Raw genomic sequence first — 24,924 nt, 5'->3', positions numbered from 1 at the left:
CAGGGAGCAAACAGAGACCAGGGCAGTACAGGGAGCAAACAGAGACCAGGGCAGTACAGGGAGCAAACAGAGACCAGGGCAGTACAGGGAGCAAACAGAGACCAGGGCAGTACAGGGAGCAAACAGAGACCAGGGCAGTACAGGGAGCAAACAGAGACCAGGGCAGTACAGGGAGCAAACAGAGACCAGGGCAGTACAGGGAGCAAACAGAGACCAGGGCAGTACAGGGAGCAAACAGAGACCAGGGCAGTACAGGGAGCAAACATTGGTGTAAACCTAGCTGAAGTAACAGTGGAAGTTACTGTATTTGAGCCCGTTAAGGGTGTCAAAGTGAGCTCAGGACAATATTTATTTAACCTTTATTTAACTAGGCAAGTCAGTTAAGAACAAATTCTTATTTACAATGACGGCCTTTCAGAAGGCAAAAGGCCTCCTGCTGGTACAGGGGCTGGGATTAAAAATAAAATACAAATATAGGACAAAACACACATCACAACAAGAGAGGACAGTCAGTCACTTCACCGCCACCTACATGGTAAATATTTTCTTAACTCTTCTTGAACTGCACTGTTGGTTAAGGGCTTGTAAAGTAAGCATTTCACGGTAAAGTCTACACCTGTTGTATTCGGCGCATGTGACAAATAGTTTGATTTGAGAGAGACCATAACATTACATAAAGACAGACCTAAGAAAACATAGCATGGTAGCAACACAACATGACAACATAGCACGGTAGCAACACAACATGACAACATAGCACGGTAGCAACACAACATGACAACATAGCACGGTAGCAACACAACATGACAACATAGCATGGTAGCAACACAACATGACAACATAGCATGGTAGCAACACAACATGACAACATAGCACGGTAGCAACACAACATGACAACATAGCATGGTAGCAACACAACATGACAACATAGCACGGTAGCAACACAACATGACAACATAGCATGGTAGCAACACAACATGACAACATAGCACGGTAGCAACACAACATGACAACATAGCATGGTAGCAACACAACATGACAACATAGCATGGTAGCAACACAACATGACAACATAGCACGGTAGCAACACAACATGACAACATAGCATGGTAGCAACACAACATGACAACATAGCACGGTAGCAACACAACATGACAACATAGCATGGTAGCAACACAACATGACAACATAGCATGGTAGCAACACAACATGACAACATAGCATGGTAGCAACACAACATGACAACATAGCATGGTAGCAACACAACATGACAACATAGCACGGTAGCAACACAACATGACAACATAGCATGGTAGCAACACAACATGACAACATAGCATGGTAGCAACACAACATGACAACATAGCATGGTAGCAACACAACATGACAACATAGCATGGTAGCAACACAACATGACAACATAGCATGGTAGCAACACAACATGACAACATAGCACGGTAGCAACACAACATGACAACATAGCACGGTAGCAACACAACATGACAGCAGCACAAAACATTGTACAAACATTATTGGCCACAGACAACAGGACAAAGGGCAAGACGGTAAAGACAACAATACAGCATGAGAAGCAGCCACAACTGTCAGTAAGAGAGTGTCCATGATTGAGTCTTTGAATGAAGAGATGGAGATAAAACGGTCCAGTTTGAGTGTTTGTTGCAGCTCGTTCCAGTCACTAGCTGCAGCGAACTGAAAAGAGGAGCGACCCAGGGATGTGTGTGTTTTGGGGACCTTTAATAGAATGTGACTGGCAGAATGGGTGTTGTATGTGGAGGATGAGGGCTGCAGTAGATATCTCAGATAGGGGGGAGTGAGGCCTAAGAGGGTTTTCTAAATAAGCAACAACCAGTGGGTCTTGCGACGGGTATACAGAGATGACCAGGTTACAGAAGAGTATAGAGTGCAGTGATGTGTCCTATAAGGAGCATCGGTGGCAAATCTGATGGCCGAATGGTAAAGAACATCTAGCCGCTAGAGAGCACCCTCACCTGCCGATCAATAAATTACGTCTCCATAATCTAGCCAAAACCTCAATGCAACGAAGGTCATGGATATTGAAGCAGATATGTATGCCAATGTGGGCACCTTCAGACCTGGCACAAAGGATGGAGTTGTACCTGCATTCACACACACATTTTCATTCATCAGGAAACAATATCCTTTGTGTACTTTTATTGGTGCTCGAAAGAGTTGAAGAGGTCGATGGGGGGGGAGAGATAAATGCAGCAAGATCTTAACAGTACCCCGTGACGTGCTTCAGTACATTTTCAGTGGTGGAATCAAATCAAATGTATTTATATAGCCCTTCGTACATCAGCTGATATGTCAAAGTGCTGTACAGAAACCCAGCCTAAAACCCCAAACAGCAAGCAATGCAGGTGTAGAAGCACGGTGGCTAGGAAAAAAAGAGACCCTCTGGAGTTTCTGCAGTGTGTCTGGCGCAATAGTGCATTCTCCTGGCTGCTATTATAGGCCTTTGCGAGTGTTTTCACTGGAACATCAGTGATGTAAACTTTTCACCTGATCACTTGGCCATACTGATCATCATGTTTCTGCAGAGAGTTACAGGAGACAGAAATGATAATCATGAAGATCAATGGTGAATCTATTTATGCTATTAGTTTTACTGTAAGTTAAACTGTCGAATGCAAATAAATGAGAAGCGTATTTTATTAATTAATTTATTAATTGAGAAATCAATTACTTAACATCTAGGAATTTCAGACAAGATACACACACACATTTACATTTCTGTCGAGTAGGAAATCATTTTAGAAACACTGTCTACAGCCACAGTTTCATTACCCTGCATTTTTAACACACAAAGATATGTTACATAAATAAACAAACACAATACATTACTAATTTTAAAAGAATCAGTGTCATTAGAAAATGAAGTTAAAAGCGTACAGAACAAGTTGTACAGAGTGGTGATGGTGGTGATGATGGTGGGGATGGTGATGATGATGATGGTGGTGGTGATGAGGGTGTTGATGATGGTGGTTGTGATGGTGATGATGGTTGGGGTGGTGTTGATGATGGTGATGATGGTGGTGTTGATGATGGTTGTGGTGTTGATGGTGGTGTTGGTTGTGTTGATGGTGGTGATGGTGGTGTTGATGATGGTGGTGTTGATGATGGTGGTTGTGGTGATGATGGTGGTTGTGGTGATGATGATGATGGTTGGGGTGGTGTTGATGGTGATGATGGTGGTGATGATGATGGTGGTGATGGTGATGGTGGTGATGATGGTGGTGGGGTTGATGGTGGTGATGTTGGTGATGGTGGTGGTGATGATGGTTGGGGTGGTGTTGATGATGGTGATGATGGTTGGGGTGGTGTTGATGATGGTGATGATGGTGGTGTTGATGATGGTTGTGGTGGTGATGGTGGTTGTGGTGGTGTTGATGGTGGTTGTGGTGATGATGATGGTGGTGTTGATGGTGGTGTTGGTTGTGTTGATGTTGATGATGGTGGTGTTGATGATGGTGGTTGTGGTGTTGATGATGGTGGTGTTGATGATGGTGGTTGTGGTGATGATGGTGGTTGTGGTGATGATGATGATGGTTGGGGTGGTGTTGATGGTGATGATGGTGGTGATGATGATGGTGGTGATGATGATGATGGTGGTGTTGATGGTGGTGTTGGTTGTGTTGATGATGGTGATGGTGGTGTTGATGATGGTGGTGTTGATGATGGTGGTTGTGGTGATGATGGTGGTTGTGGTGATGATGATGGTTGGGGTGATGATGGTGGTGATGATGATGGTGGTGATGATGATGGTGGTGGTGGTGGTGTTGATGGTGGTGATGATGATGGTGGTGGTGGTGGTGTTGATGGTGGTGATGGTGATGGTGGTGATGATGGTGGTGGTGTTGATGGTGGTGATGGTGATGGTGGTGATGATGGTGGTGGTGTTGATGGTGGTGATGGTGATGGTGGTGGTGGTGTTGATGGTGGTGATGGTGATGGTGGTGATGATGGTGGTGGTGATGATGATGGTGGTGTTGATGGTGGTGTTGATGGTGGTGTTGGTTGTGTTGATGGTGGTGATGGTGGTTGTGGTGGTGTTGATGGTGGTGGTGGTGATGGTGGTGATGGTGGTGGTGGTGTTGATGGTGGTGATGGTGATGGTGGTGATGATGGTGGTGGTGATGATGATGGTGGTGTTGATGGTGGTGTTGGTTGTGTTGATGGTGGTGATGGTGGTTGTGGTGGTGTTGATGGTGGTTGTGGTGATGATGATGGTGGTGTTGATGGTGGTGTTGGTTGTGTTGATGATGGTGATGGTGGTGTTGATGATGGTGGTGTTGATGATGGTGGTTGTGGTGATGATGGTGGTTGTGGTGATGATGATGATGGTTGGGGTGGTGTTGATGGTGATGATGGTGGTGATGATGATGGTGGTGATGGTGATGGTGGTGATGATGGTGGTGGTGGTGGTGGTGGTGGTGATGATGATGGTGGTGATGTTGGTGATGGTGGTGGTGTTGTTGATGGTGATGATGATGGTGTTGGTGTTGATGATGGTGTTGATGGTGATGATGATGGTGTTGATGGTGGTGGTGATGGTGGTGGTGTTGTGTAGACTGCTGTATAGTGAGGGTATCAGGGAGTCAGCCTGGTGATGATGATGGTGATGGTGGTGGTGGTGGTGTGTAGACTGCTGTATAGTGAGGGTATCAGGGAGTCAGCCTACAGGAAAACACACAGGTGGGTTCTTTGTTAGTGTTTTCTTATAACTGTAATGACTCTCAATCTGTTAATAAACAGGAAACAGAATACTCTCTCAAAACCCTCCAGTCTGAAATGCTCTAATACTACTGTGTCCACATTGAATTACATTTTAAATCAAATTGTTGTTATACTGTGTCAAAACACATATGTCTCCCTCCCTATGTTTTACGCACCTACAGTAGTTTGGTATCAAATGTTCCCACACTGATATTCTTCTAATACCCCATTCTTCTGGCCAAATCTGCCGGGGAAAAGACTGGATGGCTGCTGCCAACCACAAGGCCAGGAGGGCACAGTCAGTCACATCTGCAACCGTTTGGGAACACTGTCTTGCTGGGATTACAACAATACATCAGGGTTTGAATTACACACAAACTATTGTTTGTTACTTGAATTCTACGGATGAAAATTGACTGTCTGGTGTTGATGGTGGTGGTGTTGATGGTGGTGGTGTTGATGGTGGTGGTGTTGATGGTGGTGTTGATGGTGGTGATGTTGATGGTGGTGGTGATGATGGTGGTGATGGTGGTGGTGATGATGGTGATGGTGGTGGTGATGATGGTGATGGTGGTGGTGGTGATGATGGTGGTGTTGATGATGGTGGTGGTGGTGTGGGGTGTTGATGGTGTTGGTGGTGGGGATGGTGGTGGTGGTGATGGTGGTGGGGATGGTGGTGGTGGTGATGGTGATGGTGGTGATGGTGGTGGTGATGATGGTGGTGATGGTGGTGGTGATGGTGGTGGTGGTGTTGGTGGTGGTGGTGATGGTGGTGTTGATGATGGTGATGGTGGTGGTGATGATGGTGGTGTTGATGATGGTGATGGTGGTGTTGATGATGGTGATGGTGGTGGTGGTGTGGGGTGTTGATGATGGTGGTGTTGATGATGGTGATGGTGGTGTTGATGGTGGTGTTGATGGTGATGATGGTGGTTGTGTTGATGGTGGTTGTGATGATGGTGGTGGGGTTCATGGTGGTGTTGATGGTGATGATGTTTGGGATGGTGGTGTTGATGATGGTTGTGGTGGTGATGGTGGTGGTGTTGATGATGATGGTTGTGGTGTTGATGGTGATGATGTTTGGGATGGTGGTGGTGATGATGGTTGTGGTGGTGAGGATGATGATGGTTGTGGTGGTGATGTTGATGATGATGATGGTGGTGTTGATGATGATGATGGTGGTGTTGATGATGATGGTGGTGTTGATGATGGTGGTGTTGATGATGATGGTGGTGGTGTTTGTTACGCAAGCCTCTGAGAAGAGGGAACGCAACTCCCTGCTATAACTCAACTCTCTGAAGTGCAAGAGGTATGGACTGTAGGTGCGAGCAAGGATGACACAAAAGCAGATTTTACCGTTTACTTGGATTTATTTTCTTACACGGTAATATGGGGAAAAGGGGCTGGACGGAACCAAAGCAAAGAAAGTAAATATCAAAGTTCCCCCTCTCCTATCTAACCTGCCTACCCACTTAACTTACCTAACTTAGCACCGTCTGGTGCCCTAACCAAAATACAGGGGGTGGTCCGCCCAGGTCTTACCTAGTGTGCCTAGAGAGTAAATATACTACGGGTATATGTATGCCCTCGGGCCTCTTGCCTAAGCACTCCCAAAGTGCCTTCTCCTTCCCCCCTGGGAACAAATGAAACAGAGTAATTATTAATGATTTCACAAACACTCACAAACACAGGACATAGAAAAACTGCTACCAACAACAACAGTACATACCACACTTTCTGATACACAACCAACACTATATCACAATCTAATTTTTCTCTCTCAATCTCCAAATCTCTACTCCAAATCTCATCTCTCTCCATCTCTCTCTCTCCTGGGCAGAACACTGGCTTTTATCTTCAGGTGGCAATGGTGATTAGAGTCAGCTGCTTCTTGACGAGGGGGCGGGGTCAGCTCCAATCACCAATTAGCCTGGGGTTGACCAATCAGCTGGTTGGGGAGTACTTCAGGAAGCCATCTCCTGAAACACACACTCAAATACAAAACAGAACACAGAAACTGGGGAACGTAACAGTGGTGATGATGGTGGTGATGATGGTGGTGATGATGGTGTTGATGGTGGTGGTGATGGTGGTGATGATGGTGGTGGTGGTGATGGTGGTGGTGGTGGTGGTGGTGGTGTTGTGTAGACTGCTTTATAGTGAGGGTATCAGGGAGTCAGCCTATAGGAAAACACACAGGTGGGTTCTTTGTTAGTGTTTTCTTATAACTGTAATGACTCTCAATCTGTTAATAAACAGGAAACAGAATACTCTCTCAAAACCCTCCAGTCTGAAATGCTCTAATACTACTGTGTCCACATTGAATTACATTTTAAATCAAATTGTTGTTATACTGTTGACAAAACACATATGTCTCCCTCCCTATGTTTTACGCACCTACAGTAGTTTGGTATCAAATGTTCCCACACTGATATTCCTCTAATACCACATTCTTCTATCCAAATCTGCCGGGGAAAAGACTGGATGGCTGCTGCCAACCACAAGGCCAGGAGGGCACAGTCAGTCACATCTGCAACCGTTTGGGAACACTGCCTTGCTGGGATTACAACAATACATCAGGGTTTGAATTACACACAAACTATTGTTTGTTACTTGAATTCTACGGATGAAAATTGACTGTGTGAGGATGATGGACACACACAGAATGTATATTAAGAGGGAAAACCCCATGCATATGTGTGACTGGTCCCAGATCTGTTTGTACCATTTTACCAGCCACTATCCACTATAATCATCGGTGTGAAAAGGACCATAGGAGTTGGCAAAAAAGCACAAACAGATCTGGGACCAGGCTAGTCCTTTACAGCAAAGTGGCCACAGGTCCCTTGACGATCTCCAGTAAAATGGGTCTGAGAGGGAAAGAAAAAAGCTGGTCCTCTGCTCAGCACAGAAACCTAGTCCCTTGACAATAACGCTGTCTGACTGATTTATTATGTTTCCTCCCTAAAGACAGAAAGGAAGTGGGTCAGAACAGGAAGCGCAAGTCTAATTGTACTCCCTTTTTAGCTTTTAGCTGGAATTATCTTTACATAATTTAACACATAGTTGTTAAAATAAACATAATATAGGCCATTTACTGTAAATTGTGGCCATTTGTCCAGCTTGAATTTGAACCAATGACTGTAAACAGAACAGACTACAACAGAATAGCCTGAAGCAACTGACAGCTGCTTTATGCATATTCATTATAAGACTACCAGTTTATTTATGAATCCAGTGCCATAATGGTATTCCTTTTATATATATATATATATGTATATATATAAACAAATCTTACACATTTTTGCTATGTCCATCTCTGAGTAGGCTATTATGTTTGGTTACATTAAATGAGTCAACGCTCACAACATGCCACTGCAGTTTTTGCCATCCTATGCATTGCTGCAGCTCGCTTCTCATACGCAATCCCTGGGTGGGTGGTTGCCATGGTTTCTCGGGTCACATGCGTGGGTTTCCTGTAACCAGCAAGAGCAGCAGAAGATGCCATTTTCATTCAACATACTGAAAGGATTCTCTACATTGCACGTGGATTATAAAACATTCACCGGGCAATTAAGCGTTTTTCCCAGTTTCATTTCTTTCAGTCTCTTGTATTTAGAATTGAACATAATTATTTCGTTATTTGGGAAGCACATTAATTGTACATTTTATTCGTATTTCTCATAGATTTGACATCAGGAATGAGTATAGAAATTCCTGAAGGATTGACGGAGCTGTTGCAGAGCTTTACCGTGGAAGTGTTACGGAATCAGCCGGGAGATTTGCTCGAATTCGCGTTGCAGTATTTCACCCAACTGAAGGACAGTGAGACTACCGGGGCCGCGTTCGGCAATGACCAACATTCGGCCACGCGACCCAGTGGGAAAGCGGTCAATTTCATCGACGAAGCCATGCAGATCGATTCTGAAAATGGAGAGGAAGAGGAGAGTGACGACGAGGAATTCATTGGTAAAGAATAATAACCAAGTGTATATTATATTCTACAGCCAATGGAATGTTGGAATGGAATCCTACAATTGTAATATGTGTTTGCCTCCTAGAGAGAATGTAGCCAGTGGTGTGTGTGTGTGATTAGCATTCGAATTGCTTGCCACATTGTAACAACACTATGGTATTTATTTAGTCTGGGCTGGTATTGCCCATATATGGTCATGCCATGGTGGCTGATTGACGTGCATACTAATGAACATACAGTATAGCTGTGTAGCCTTTGATCTCTAACCGACGGCGTATCCTGATTTCATTTGACATCATTAGGGCGATACAGTGCATTTAGGCCAAGTTACTACAGAGGGAACAAGAGCCTATACAGTCCTCGTGATAAAAATCGCATAAGCATTTTACATTTCATATGCAACAGTATGTTATTGGCTTTGTACAGCTCTGTAGGTCTGAAAGTAAAGCAGTTGGGGGGAAAACGTGTTTGTGACAGGTTAGCAATCCATTACTTAGTGGTTGTGGAGCCTAACTGAAGAGGAAGTCTGGATGCCTGCTATTAGGAGGATAGGCCACCCAGGGCTGCAACTTGCCTGGCTACCCAAACTCCTTCCTCTGGCCAAACGTTACGTCACGCCCACGGACGTTAGTTTTTTCTCGCCAATAAGGGGGTGCGATTAATCTCGCCTGGTCGCCCGTGTAGATGTGTTTTGAACCGGCTGAAAGTTGATTGCATTCGATTTGGAACCAGGTTGCCTCCCGGGCGTGAGCCAGGTGGTGTCCCGCTCTGTCCGTGTCAAAACAAAAGTGACGTAATTATGCACGTGTAGTAATGAGTAGGATTCTTTGTTTTCACATGCAAAAGTGATTGCTTTTGATAAAAACGCATTATCTGCCTTCTCAATGAAAAGTATATAGTTTGAAAATTCTAACATTTTATTTTAAGGAAAATATATGTATTTTTCTGGACAATGCCCCATTCTGCCTTGTTGACAACATGGCCAGAGTGGTGCAGATTACTGTTTGATTTGAGAAGGGCTCTCTTCCCTCCCCACTTTCGCCCGATGACGTGATGGGCCATAGCTCGGTGTAGCCCGGGCCAGATCAATCGAACCACCTCATTGATTGGGGATCTGAGTATCTCCCTGAAGATTCCTAGAATGGAAATCCATTGGAAATCCATTCTAGACCGACTGATTGGTCTCGGAAAACCAATGGGTTGGGCCAGAGCCAGAAAAGAACACAAATGGGTAAAGTGATGTTTTGAAGATTTACCATTGGCTTTGATAATCTGATTGGTTAGAGATGATCCAATCGCTGATGACTTTGTTTTGTACAACACCCCCTAATTTTGACTTCACTACAAACGGACGATAGAGCAGTGGAACAATTCTGTTTGCGTCGTCAGGCAAGGCTGCAACAGGCCTAGGCCTACATTCTCTGTTTATACATTTAACACATGTATATAGAATGGAACAAGCCCCATGCACGATTACTGCTTGCATATAGAATAGAACAAGCCCCATGCACGATTACTGCTTGCATATAGAATAGAACAAGCCCCATGCACGATTACTGCTTGCATATAGAATAGAACAAGCCCCATGCACGATTACTGCTTGCATATAGAATAGAACAAGCCCCATGCACGATTACTGCTTGCATATAGAATAGAACAAGCCCCATGCACGATTACTGCTTGCATATAGAATGGAACAAGCCCCATGCACGATTACTGCTTGCATATAGAATAGAACAAGCCCCATGCACGATTACTGCTTGCATATAGAATAGAACAAGCCCCATGCACGATTACTGCTTGCATATAGAATAGAACAAGCCCCATGCACGATTACTGCTTGCATATAGAATAGAACAAGCCCCATGCACGATTACTGCTTGCATATAGAATAGAACAAGCCCCATGCACGATTACTGCTTGCATATAGAATAGAACAAGCCCCATGCACGATTACTGCTTGCATATAGAATAGAACAAGCCCCATGCACGATTACTGCTTGCATATAGAATAGAACAAGCCCCATGCACGATTACTGCTTGCATATAGAATGGAACAAGCCCCATGCACGATTACTGCTTGCATATAGAATAGAACAAGCCCCATGCACGATTACTGCTTGCATATAGAATAGAACAAGCCCCATGCACGATTACTGCTTGCATATAGAATAGAACAAGCCCCATGCACGATTACTGCTTGCATATAGAATAGAACAAGCCCCATGCACGATTACTGCTTGCATATAGAATAGAACAAGCCCCATGCACGATTACTGCTTGCATATAGAATAGAACAAGCCCCATGCACGATTACTGCTTGCATATAGAATAGAACAAGCCCCATGCACGATTACTGCTTGCATATAGAATGGAACAAGCCCCATGCACGATTACTGCTTGCATATAGAATAGAACAAGCCCCATGCACGATTACTGCTTGCATATAGAATAGAACAAGCCCCATGCACGATTACTGCTTGCATATAGAATAGAACAAGCCCCATGCACGATTACTGCTTGCATATAGAATAGAACAAGCCCCATGCACGATTACTGCTTGCATATAGAATAGAACAAGCCCCATGCACGATTACTGCTTGCATATAGAATGGAACAAGCCCCATGCACGATTACTGCTTGCATATAGAATAGAACAAGCCCCATGCACGATTACTGCTTGCATATAGAATAGAACAAGCCCCATGCACGATTACTGCTTGCATATAGAATGGAACAAGCCCCATGCACGATTACTGCTTGCATATAGAATGGAACAAGCCCCATGCACGATTACTGCTTGCATATAGAATAGAACAAGCCCCATGCAGGATTACTGCTTGCATATAGAATAGAACAAGCCCCATGCAGGATTACTGCTTGCATATAGAATAGAACAAGCCCCATGCACGATTACTGCTTGCATATAGAATAGAACAAGCCCCATGCACGATTACTGCTTGCATATAGAATAGAACAAGCCCCATGCACGATTACTGCTTGCATATAGAATGGAACAAGCCCCATGCACGATTACTGCTTGCATATAGAATAGAACAAGCCCCATGCACGATTACTGCTTGCATATAGAATAGAACAAGCCCCATGCACGATTACTGCTTGCATATAGAATAGAACAAGCCCCATGCACGATTACTGCTTGCATATAGAATAGAACAAGCCCCATGCACGATTACTGCTTGCATATAGAATGGAACAAGCCCCATGCACGATTACTGCTTGCATATAGAATGGAACAAGCCCCATGCACGATTACTGCTTGCATATAGAATAGAACAAGCCCCATGCACGATTACTGCTTGCATATAGAATAGAACAAGCCCCATGCACGATTACTGCTTGCATATAGAATGGAACAAGCCCCATGCACGATTACTGCTTGCATATAGAATGGAACAAGCCCCATGCACGATTACTGCTTGCATATAGAATAGAACAAGCCCCATGCACGATTACTGCTTGCATATAGAATAGAACAAGCCCCATGCAGGATTACTGCTTGCATATAGAATAGAACAAGCCCCATGCACGATTACTGCTTGCATATAGAATAGAACAAGCCCCATGCACGATTACTGCTTGCATATAGAATAGAACAAGCCCCATGCACGATTACTGCTTGCATATAGAATAGAACAAGCCCCATGCACGATTACTGCTTGCATATAGAATAGAACAAGCCCCATGCACGATTACTGCTTGCATATAGAATAGAATAGACTAGAAGAGAGAAGATAAGACCTTGGCTGATGCAGAAATGCTACATGCAGCCAATGCCACATTACTCCCATGAGCCCTTGGCCCTGACACAGTATCACCACAATGTTCTGTTCTGTTTGTTATAATAGTGGGACAAAAACACATGTCAGGGTTCCCTACATGGTGGCCCGCAGATGGTTTTATTTGCCCCCCCCCCCCCCAAGTTTTCTGAGCAAAAAAAAAAAATATTGTTGTTTTATTGTTGGACATTAAACTGTGAAAACACCAGCGAATCAGCTCCAAGTGATTTTAATTTTGGAAATCTTTGGTCCAAAGTGTTCCCATGCATAATAGAGAGATATATGTGATATCGTATACAAATGTAAGCAACGTTTGAAATTATTATGTTTTAGTCAAATATTATATCTGTTTTGGCTTCTTGCGGTCAATTTGCAGTCTACAAATGATTTGTAATTATGTTCCGGCCCCCTGACCATCCGCTTAAAAACAATTGGCTTGTGGCTGAATCTAGTTGATTATCTCTGACATGCAGAGATAATATATATATCTCTTTGTAGATTTATGTTGGTGCGACATGCATATGGTATTGTGGGAAGTTGTGCCTCCTGGGTTTCCGTAGTCAGTGAATCTAAAGTAAACAGTCTGAGCTCATCACAGACTTGAGTTCCATCTGGCTTCGACCCATCACGTGTCTGCGTCTGATTATTATTTTATAAACAATTAGTAATGTAGCTATGGTACAGACCCTGAGAGCTGGTTGTTTCAGGACAGGTGCAGTCAGGTGCATTCAATCTTCCTGTTACTGGCAAGCCTTGACTGCACTTTTCATGGCCCGTGAGAGGACCTATAATTCCCCCTTACATAACACAACTAACCCAAGCCCTCAGTTCATAATTATATTTAGACGAGAGAGAGAGAGGGGAAGAGAGAGAGAGGCTGGCTAACTAGGTATTCATGGATGAGATGAGACCTCTTACCTAATGTATTTTTCATGTGGAGGTATTGTTCTAGTGCGAAGTGTTTTTAAATTGCTTTGGTTCAGTGATGCTTTAAATTCATTCTCAATTTAAATTTTGTTCAGAGAAGCAAAATGCAATTCAAAGGACTCAGCTGTTCCCTGTTATGAGTTTTAGGTCAGCAAAGGGTGTGTGCATACCTGGTTTTATGTAGAGCCAAAGATATAGTAGAGAGAGTTTGGACAGTTTGATGTATTATGATGCATTTACATAACACCACCAATTCTATGGCAGCCATGTTAGCTCTGCATGGGCAATATTGACCAATAGCAGTTATGGTTTACCTGGTTTGATGGAGTTATCAAAGAGAGAGGATATGCATTAAGCATTAGGTCTCGTCTGTGATTGACATTTTGTTATAACAATCCACAGTAGATCAAATGTCCTTTTCACCCATTATTCAGTTGCCAGCTTTGACACATTTCTCAGAACACGTCTTCTGTATGGTATCACTGCAATATTGGAAGTCCTCTTTCTTTCTTTGGCCTTAACGGAATGTAATCCGATATGAATCTGATTTGAATCCTATATGAATCCTATATGAATCCGATATGAATCTGATTTGAATCTGATACGAATCTGATTTGAATCCGATATGAATCTGATTTGAATCTGATTTGAATCTGATATGAATCTGATATGAATCTGATTTGAATCCTATACGAATTCTAAATGAATCTTATATGAATCCTAAATGAATCTTATATGAATCCTATATGAATCCTAAATGAATTCTATATGATGACCTAACATTTTGCTTTGCTCTTATTTCAGCTCCAGTGATGAGTCGATTCATTAGAAGAGCATCAGGTGAGTGTGTTACATCTGTTGTTATGTCAGGTGTGCAGTGGTGGAAAAAGTACCCAATTGTCATACTTGAGTAAAAGTAAAGATAAAGTAATAGAAAATGACTTAAGTAAAAGTGAAAGTCACCCAGTAAAATACTACTTGAGTAAAAGTATATGGTTTTAAATATACTTAAGTATCAAAAATAAATGTAATTGCTAAAATATACTTAAGCAAATTTTCTGTCCATTAAAATAACATCAAATTGATCAGAAATACAGTGTAGACATTGTTAATGTTGTAAATGACTATTGTAGCTGGAAACTGAAGATGTTTTATGGAATATCTACATAGGCGTACAGAGGCCCATTATCAGCAACCATCACTCCTGTGTTCCAATGGCACGTTGTGTTAGCTAATCCAAGTGTATCATTTTAAAAGGCTAATTGATCTAACCAGTATAGAAAGAGGAGTGGGAGGCCCCGGTGCACAACTGAGCAAGAGGACAAGTACATTAGAGTGTCTAGTTTGAGAAACAGACACCTCACAAGTCCTCAAAAGGGAGCTTTATTAAATAGTACCCTCAAAACACCAGTCTCAACGTCAACAGTGAAGAGATAACTCCGAGATGCTGGCCTTCTAGGCAGAGTTGTAAAGAAAAAGCCAAATCTCAGACTGGCCAATAAAAAGAAAAGATTAAGATGGGAAAAAGAACACAGACACTGGACAGAGGAACTCTGCCGAGAAGGCCAGCATCCCGAAGTCGCCTCTTCACTGTTGAGACTGGTGTTTTGTGGGTACTATTTAATGAAGCTGCCAGTTGAGGACTTGTGAGGCGTCTGTTTCTCAAACTAGACACTCTAATGTACTTGTTCTCTTGCTCAGTTGTGCACCGGGGCCTCCCACTCCTCTTTCTATTCTGGTTAGAGTCAGTTTGTGCTGTTCTGTGAAGGGAGTAGTACACAGCGTTGTACGAGATCTTCAGTTTCTTGGCAATTTCTCACATGGAATAGCCTTAATTTCTCAGAACAAGAATAGACTGACGTGTTTCAGAAGAAAGTTCTTTGTTTCTGGCCATTTTGAGCCTGTAATCGAACCCACAAATGCTGATGCTTCAGATACTCAACTAGTCTAAAGAAGGCCAGTTTTATTACAACAATTTTCAGCTGTGCTAACATAATTGCAAAAGGGTTTTCTAATGATCAATTAGCCTTTTAAAATGATAAACCTGGATTAGCTAACACAACATGCCAGTGGAACACAGGAGTGATGGTTGCTGATAATGGGCCTCTGTACGCCTATGTAGATATTCCATAAAAATCTTCTGTTTCCAGCTACAATAGTCATTTACAACATTAACAATGTCTACACTGTATTTCTGGTCAAGGACAAAAATGTGCTTTTCTTTCAAAAACAAGGACATTTCTAAGTGACCCCACACTTTTGAACGGTAGTGTACATTATTTTCTTTGGGAATGTAGTGAAGTAAAAGTTGTCAAACATATAAATAGTAAAGTACAGATACCCAACGAAAACGACTTAAGTAGTACTTTAAAGTATTTTTACTGAAGTACTTTACACCACTGCAGGTGTATTACTACTGGGCTGGAACAAAAGCCAAAAGCTTAGCTTCTCAACCGTGAGATACCCATTCCCAGAGAGCCTGAAGTCAGCAGTCATTCAGTCAGCAGTCATTCAGTCAGCAGTCATTCAGTCAACACCCCATTGTCTGTTTATAGAACAACATGGCACCATTTCAATAATTGACATGCTTTTACCAGGAATGTTCTATCTTCTACAGTACAGCACTAACTCTGTCTGGCCTCTTCGTTCAGTCAGCGGTCTACCTATAAAACAAACCTTTAAATCTCGTATCAAGGATACCTTCTGAAGTTACACTGACAGTCAGGCTGCACTTAATTTTTTCTTAAATGTAACTGATATGGAAAAATTTGAGGTATTAAAACACAGAGGTCATTAAGCATAACTGTGTCTCCACTGTGTTTCATTTGGCCTCTCTGCTTACAGTAGAGACAACGGTGGTAATTAATCTCTATCTCCCATCAGAGAAGAACAGGAAGGAAATGAATCAGTGAACGATGTAGGGTGACATGAGTTCAAACCAGGTGCAGGAGGACACTGTTGAGATGAGGATCTATCCTAGTTTCCTGTGTGGGAGCTTGAGGTTATACAGACAGACAGAGGAGTGACTGTACCATTATCTGCATGGTTGGTAACAGGATGGTTGGCTGGAGGCATGTAGGAGCTTATGGGCTAGGCTGGTCAACCATACTGGTTGCTGCGCTCACCGGCCTCGCTGATAGGCTGGTCAACCATACTGGTTGCTGCACTCACCGGCCTCGCTGATAGGCTGGTCAACCATACTGGTTGCTGCACTCACCGGCCTCGCTGATAGGCTGGTCAACCATACTGGTTGCTGCGCTCACCGGCCTCGCTGATAGGCTGGTCAACCATACTGGTTGCTGCGCTCACCGGCCTCGCTGATAGGCTGGTCAACCATACTGGTTGCTGCACTCACCGGCCTCGCTGATAGGCTGGTCAACCATACTGGTTGCTGCGCTCACCGGCCTCGCTGATAGGCTGGTCAACCATACTGGTTGCTGCGCTCACCGGCCTCGCTGATAGGCTGGTCAACCATACTGGTTGCTGCGCTCACCGGCCTCGCTGATAGGCTGGTCAACCATACTGGTTGCTGCGCTCACCGGCCTCGCTGATAGGCTGGTCAACCATACTGACTCATGCCAGCAGTAAGGGAGTGTAAGAGGTCTTCAGGGGAGGTTGGGGTCAAGATACCTGTTTTGTTCTTGTGTGGTACAGGAGAAGTCCACACACTGCAACAAAAAAAAACGGTCTTCAGGCTCTATATATAAAAAAAAAAGCATATTTATTTTACATAATGAAAAATTATAGTGTGATTCCTTTCGAATGGAAAAGTATAAATAATGTCTAGTCGCCAAATACAATATAGGTTATGTGTAAACAATAGATATGCGCTTTGTCATTGACAAGTAGAAGGACTGAGCTCTGGTCCAGTTGTTCTGATATGTTTTAAAGAGGCTTTAATATGTCTACTGAATCTCTCTGTGATGTCATGGAGCATCGAGCACGTTTACAGGAAGGAGATCATATCTACATGTTTATACAAATGTCACGTTGATGAAACCCCCACACTTTAAACAATGGTGTGGTGTTAAGTATATCACAAAGACTCTTAATCTCAGCAGAATTAGACAGTTGCTTATATGACTGGGATAAGTGGGATCATGGTAGAAATCCTGTTAAACTCCCAGAATCCAACTCTCACCCCATATAGTCTTGGATCTTTTAACATGGACTATCTTAGATTGTTTTATTTACCATTTGTATGGCTTCAGAATGACTATGTCTTTTAACAGAACCTTTCTGCTTAATGTATTGTATTGTATTTTAAGTGAATGTGAATGTCTTGCAGTAACTTTCATTCATCTCTTCTATCACACAGTTTGTGCCGAGGCGTTCAACCCTGATGAAGACGAGGAAGACAAAGAACAGAGGGTAAGATGGCCCAGACAGACAGAGGAGTGACTGTACCACTTCAAAATAGTGTTACTGTACAACTGAAAACTAAGTATTACAGAGGAACTACAGGATACAGGATCTTGATTCCACTTGATATTGTACTTGATTAGTATTGGAGGTAGTGTACGGGGTAGGTATGAGTTATGGTGGTATCATGTTAATGACGTTTCCGCTTGAAATGTCTCTCTGTGAATAACACGAGTGGCGTGTGTGTTTTCCCAGGTCACCCATCCTAAAACAGACGAACAGAGACAGAGACTACAGGAGGCTTGCAGAGACATCCTGCTGTTCAAAAACCTGGACCCGGTAAACTGAAGAAATATTCCCTCATTTTAGGCTGAGTGGGCCTCTCTGCCCCTCCACCCACTGGCTGCTGTGATTCAATGGACTGACATACTCTGTACACACACACAAACACACACACACACACACACACACACACACACACACACACACACACACACACACACACACACACACACACACACACACACACACACACACACACACACACACACACACACACACACACACACACACACACACACACACACAAAATACACACACAAACAAACACACACATTGGCACATGTATGCACACACACACTAACTGTACACAGAAAACAGAACAGACCGTAGCCCGGGGCCTGTAACTTTGTCATGGCCCAGTGCACTGTGGGAGTTTTTTTAGCTAGTTATTTTGAAATACTGTAACAGCATGTAGAGAGGAATCAAGTTCAAGTATTCATTTATCTTACATACTGTACTGTGATGATGCTGTGGCATATGTAATGGGTAATGTGGCCTTACTATTACAAATACTCAATACAATGTTGGTTTTCTAATTGAATATACTTCTAGTTTAATATAATCCACAGGTCTTTGATTCAGTTTGAATTGTTATTTATTGTTTTGTTTTCTCATATCACAGGAACAATTTTCCCAAGTACTGGACGCCATGTTTGAGAAGTTCCTTGAGGTAGGAGAACATATCATAGATGAAGATGCCGATGGCGACAACTTCTACGTCATTGAAAGGTAATTCTGTAGTAGCAACCTCGTCAAGAGGTTTGGATCTCTTGGCTCAACGGTTAAAGGGGATACTTTGGGATGTTAGCAATGATGCCCTTTGTCTACTTCAGATTAACTTTGTTATGTCTCTGTGTTCAGTAGGAAGGAAGTTAGAGGTAGTTTAGCATGCTAGCAGATAGTCATAGACTTCTAGTTATTGTGCTAACGCTAGTTAGCATTGGCTTGCGAAACTACTAACTTCCTTCATACTGGACTGACATTGGACTGACAGCCGGCCGGGGGTTACTTCCCAAATTTGTTACATTACATCACAGTATATTTGGCAATAGTTTCATTTCAGTTAATCATTTCAGCTAGGGTAAACACTATGATGGGAAAGTGCTAGTTGCACCACACTTCCCCAAGCCATCTTGTGCTCAGTGTGTACATGTATATTTTAAACTGTAGAGCTTTGTGTTTTATGCTGTAAGTGGTTTAAAACATTGTGCGCTGCTATTTTGACAAGGTCTCTCTTGTAAAAGAGATTTGTTCATCTCAATGAGACTAACCTGGTAAAAAAACAAGGTCCAAGAAAGATCACAGTATTTGTCTTGAAAGGACTGTTATATGATCCAATTGGCTCTCTCCATCTCGCTCTCTCTCTCTCTCCCTCTTCCCCCTCCATTTCTCTCTCTCTCTTCCCCTTCATCTCTCTCACTCTCTCCCTCTCCATATCTCTTTCTCTCCATATTTCTCTCTCCCTCTTCCCCCTCCATCTCTCTCTCTCTCCATCCCCCTCCATCTCGCTCTCTCTTCCCTCTCCATATCTCTCTCTCTTACTCTCTCCCTCTTCCCTCTTCCCTCTCCATATCTCTCTCTCTCTCTCTCTCTCTCTCTCTCTCTCTCTCTCTCTCTCTCTCTCTCTCTCTCTCTCACACAGAGGGACCTTTGACATCTATATGAGGGTTGATGGTGTAGAGAAGACCGTGGGAGCCTATGATAACAGGGGAAGCTTTGGGGAGCTGGCCCTGATGTACAACACCCCCAGGGCTGCTACCATCATCTCCACCTCGCCCGGAGCCCTCTGGTGCCTGGTGAGTGGATGCTCTTCAGTTCCCTAAACTGTTTCTCATAGTACATGCAGTGCCAGACAGTACTGAACCGTGCATATTCTCTTATGGGGTAGCAGCTGTCTGACAGTTTTCGGGAGGAAACTGGCATTGTGATGAATGGCTCAGTTGTCAATGTGTCAGGGATCACGTTCATTTATATGGACTCACTCTATTGTAAGTTGCTTATAGGTACATTATCCTCCGATGGGTACATTGCCAGAATTCTGCCTCTGTGTATTTAGCTGTGGAGAAACAGCTGAGAAAGCTCAGTGAGATAAAAGAACCGTTTCTGTACAAAGTGCTTCCTAGAATCTGTACTCTCTGAGTTGGAAGCATTGGACTGTACATTAGCAGCACATGTGCCCTTTCCCAGGTGTTTAACCCCAGATGCTCACAGACCATAATATAATGACATGATATAATAATACTTCTGCTGTTTTTTGTGGGAAATCTTGACATGTGTTTAATGATAAAGCTCCCTCTGCTGGACAATATTATGTTGGACGCAGGGACAGAATGTTTAGAGAAACTCTAGGAGTGGTAATGGAGTACTGTACTAGTAAACAAAACAATCACAAATTGTGGACTGTGTGCGTCTTGAATATACACTGAGACACAAAACATGAATCTTTCCATGACATAGACTAACCAGGTGAATCCAGGTGAACGCTATTGTCCCTTATTGATGTCACTTGTTAAATCCACTTCAATCAGTGTAGATGAAAAGGAGGGGACAGGTTAAAGAATGAGTTTTAAGCCTTGAGACAGTTGAGTCATGTATTGTGTATGTGTGTCATTCAGAGGTTGAGTGGGAAAAAACAAAAGTTTTAAGTGCCTTTGAACGGCGTATGGTAGTAGATGTCAGGCGCACCGCTTTGTGTCAAGAACTGCAACGTTGCTGGGTTTTTCCACGCTCATCAGTTTCCTGTGTGTATCAAGAATGGTCCACCACCCCAAGGACATCCAGCCAACTTGACACAACTGTGGGAAGCATTGGAGTCAACATGAGCCAGCATCACTATGGAACGCTTTCCGTACATTGTAGAGTCTATGCCCCTCATGCAACTCAGTATTAGGAAGGAGTTCCTAATGTTTGGTAAACTCAGTGTATCTACCAATGCCAGACATCGACATGACTTGTTGTTTTCATCCTACCATTAGAAATGATTGATCTACTGTTTTCATCCTACCATTAGAAATGATTGATCTACTCTGTTTTCATCCTACCATTAGAAATGACTGATCTACTGTTTTCATCCTACCATTAGAAATGATTGATCTACCCTGTTTTCATCCTACCATTAGAAATGATTGATCTACTCTGTTTTCATCCTACCATTAGAAATTATTGATCTACTGTTTTCATCCTACCATTAGAAATGACTGATCTACTGTTTTCATCCTACCATTAGAAATGATTGATGTACTCTGTTTTCATACTACCATTAGAAATTATTGATCTACTGTTTTCATCCTACCATTAGAAATTATTGATCTACTCTGTTTTCATCCTACCATTAGAAATGACTGATCTACCCTGTTTTCATCCTACCATTAGAAATGACTGATCTACTGTTTTCATCCTACCATTAGAAATGATTGATGTACTCTGTTTTCATACTACCATTAGAAATGATTGATCTACTGTTTTCATACTACCATTAGAAATGATTGATCTACTCTGTTTTCATACTACCATTAGAAATTATTGATCTACTGTTTTCATCCTACCATTAGAAATTATTGATCTACTCTGTTTTCATCCTACCATTAGAAATGACTGATCTACCCTGTTTTCATCCTACCATTAGAAATGACTGATCTACTGTTTTCATCCTACCATTAGAAATGATTGATCTACTGTTTTCATCCTACCATTAGAAATGACTGATCTACTGTTTTCATCCTACCATTAGAAATGACTGATCTACTGTTTTCATCCTACCATTAGAAATTATTGATCTACTGTTTTCATCCTACCATTAGAAATTATTGATCTACTCTGTTTTCATCCTACCATTAGAAATGACTGATCTACCCTGTTTTCATCCTACCATTAGAAATGACTGATCTACTGTTTTCATCCTACCATTAGAAATGATTGATGTACTCTGTTTTCATACTACCATTAGAAATGACTGATCTACTGTTTTCATACTACCATTAGAAATTATTGATGTACTCTGTCGTCTGCAGGATCGTCTGACATTCAGGAGGATCATAGTGAAGAACAACGCGATGAAGAGGAGACTGTACGAGGAGTTGATTGAATCACTTCCACTGTTAACATCATTAGAGGTACAGTATAGATATCTCTTCCTGTTTGTTATGTATAGCCTGGTCCCAGACCTGTTTGTGCTGTTTAGCCAACTCCTATGGTTGTTTAGCATGACAATGACCATATGAGTTGGCAAGACGGCAGGTCTCAGACTTTGCTACTTTCTTTCTCTTTACCAATAGAATCTAAAGTGTATTTTAAAGTAAAACCAACTGATCCATTTGAAACCAATCTCAAACCCACTTTTTTCCCCCACAGCTCTCAGAGAGAATGAAGGTGGTGGATGTGTTGTCTTCTAGAGCCTTCTGCGATGGAGAACAGATCATCTCTCAGGTATTTATACATCTCAGTCTTACGTTCTAAATGATCCCACCGTTTGTATGCATCATGTATGTTATGTTCCCGATCCCTAACTAGAACAGACTTCTTTCAGTCATTCTTTGTTATGTATTTGTTATTCTCCATTTGAACACAATCCTGTATCTTCTGTTACAGGGTGATCTAGCAGATTGTTTTTATATAGTTGAATCTGGGCAAGTTAGAATCGCCATGAAGAGAACCAGGGTAAGTTTGCATTGTTCTGTGATGATTTTTAAAATAAAAGTAGTTTGTGTATGCACCATCAAAATACATGTTTACTTTGGACAGATTTGTGGGATTTAATGTCGTTTATGTTGCTTTCTTATGTCTTCTCTCTCTAGACGAAAAAGGACCAAGAGGATGTGGATATAGCTACATGCTCCAGGGGGCAGTACTTTGGAGAACTGGCCCTCGTCACCAACAAACCCAGAGCTGCTTCAGCCTACGCTGTGGGAAGTGTCAAGTGTTTAGGTACTGCCTTTACTACACCGTATGTTCTGTTTGACTTCCTGTTTCAGTCCATGACAGAACTGTATGTCTTAGTGAAAGCACCAGCTTTTGAGAGAAGCACTTCTGTATTTATGTGAAAGCCAACAAAAGCCTTCTCTGCCATTCACTTGTTGTGACATGGTAACACTTTACATTACAGCGTGGAATAGAGGGGTATTATAGCATGATCATATAGTGGAGTTTTGTTCATGTGGATCCTTTTTAGGATGTGATGTGAGGACAGCTCTACTTACAATCACACTGCTTCCCATCCTGTGTATTGACACCTCTCTTGTGTCTACCAGTTATGGCTTCCCATCCTGTGTATTGACACCTCTCTTGTTTCTACCAGTTATGGCTTCCCATCCTGTGTATTGACACCTCTCTTGTGTTTACCAGTTATGGCTTCCCATCCTGTGTATTGACACCTCTCCTCTTGTGTTTACCAGTTATGGCTTCCCATCCTGTGTATTGACACCTCTCTTGTTTCTACCAGTTATGGCTTCCCATCCTGTGTATTGACACCTCTCCTCTTGTGTTTACCAGTTATGGCTTCCCATCCTGTGTATTGACAACTCTCTTGTGTTTACCAGTTATGGCTTCCCATCCTGTGTATTGACACCTCTCCTCTTGTGTTTACCAGTTATGGCTTCCCATCCTGTGTATTGACACCTCTCCTCTTGTGTTTACCAGTTATGGCTTCCCATCCTGTGTATTGACAACTCTCCTCTTGTGTTTACCAGTTATGGCTTCCCATCCTGTGTATTGACACCTCTCCTCTTGTGTTTACCAGTTATGGCTTCCCATCCTGTGTATTGACACCTCTCCTCTTGTGTTTACCAGTTATGGCTTCCCATCCTGTGTATTGACAACTCTCCTCTTGTGTTTACCAGTTATGGCTTCCCATCCTGTGTATTGACACCTCTCCTCTTGTGTTTACCAGTTATGGCTTCCCATCCTGTGTATTGACACCTCTCCTCTTGTGTTTACCAGTTATGGCTTCCCATCCTGTGTATTGACAACTCTCCTCTTGTGTTTACCAGTTATGGCTTCCCATCCTGTGTCTTGACACCTCTCTTGTGTTTACCAGTTATGGACGTGCAGGCGTTTGAGAGGTTGCTGGGCCCCTGCATGGACATCATGAAGAGAAACATTGCAAATTACGAAGAGCAGCTGGTTACTCTGTTTGAATGTAGCACCACTGACATTGAGGAGATTAACCCATGAAAAGCAGAAGGGTAAAAAGACAGTGAGATGCACGATGACGATGTGATAAATTGGTTGGTGGGAAGTGGAAAAAGTATTGTCACTTCATGTGTAACTTTTCCATATCTACCTTTTGTAAAGTATTGTTTTCTTTCAGAAACAGGAAGCACAGTACGTTAGATAGGTAGTAAGAAACATACAGGATCAATTCCAGATAACATACAATGGTTTTTGAAGGATCGTTTACATGGGAGTAATATTTTTATTGAAGCAAAAATATCTGTGTTATTCCAAAACGTAAATGTTCATAAGTTCTGTCCTCACAACTTTCCTTTTAGGATTTATTTTTATTTTTACAAATGTACATTTTATTATATTTATCAAAGACATTTTAAGTCACTTGTTTGTATATTATTGATCACTATTATGTTATGTAAAATATAAATTGGCCTTTTCAGATTCTCTGATAATGTCATGTTTCTTCAAAAATCTTGTGCCAAAGGTCATTACATCCTTACTAGATTATGAGTGTGTAAACAAATCGCGATCATCCATACCTTGCACATTAAAGTGTTCATAATTTGATATTTTCATGTTGACATAATTTTCAGTAAA

The 24,924-nt window shown here is 42.4% G+C and overlaps 1 protein-coding gene across 1 annotated transcript; it reads left to right on the top strand.

Annotated features, from left to right (window-relative positions):
• Positions 1 to 8,151: 8,151 nt before the first annotated feature.
• LOC129861984 (cAMP-dependent protein kinase type II-beta regulatory subunit-like) lies at positions 8,152 to 24,361 on the top strand. The gene is made up of 11 exons (XM_055933236.1): positions 8,152 to 8,724; positions 14,263 to 14,298; positions 17,777 to 17,829; positions 18,076 to 18,159; positions 18,785 to 18,891; positions 19,805 to 19,958; positions 22,173 to 22,274; positions 22,513 to 22,587; positions 22,750 to 22,818; positions 22,956 to 23,085; positions 24,194 to 24,361. Exons 1-11 carry the CDS (start codon positions 8,457 to 8,459, stop codon positions 24,328 to 24,330), a joined length of 1,215 nt encoding a protein of 404 aa, XP_055789211.1. The 5' UTR covers positions 8,152 to 8,456; the 3' UTR covers positions 24,331 to 24,361.
• Positions 24,362 to 24,924: the final 563 nt, after the last annotated feature.

This window comes from Salvelinus fontinalis, chromosome 9 (genome assembly GCF_029448725.1).
Source record: "Salvelinus fontinalis isolate EN_2023a chromosome 9, ASM2944872v1, whole genome shotgun sequence".
NCBI lineage: Eukaryota > Metazoa > Chordata > Actinopteri > Salmoniformes > Salmonidae > Salvelinus > Salvelinus fontinalis.
This window is presented reverse-complemented; position numbering and strand designations above follow the sequence as displayed.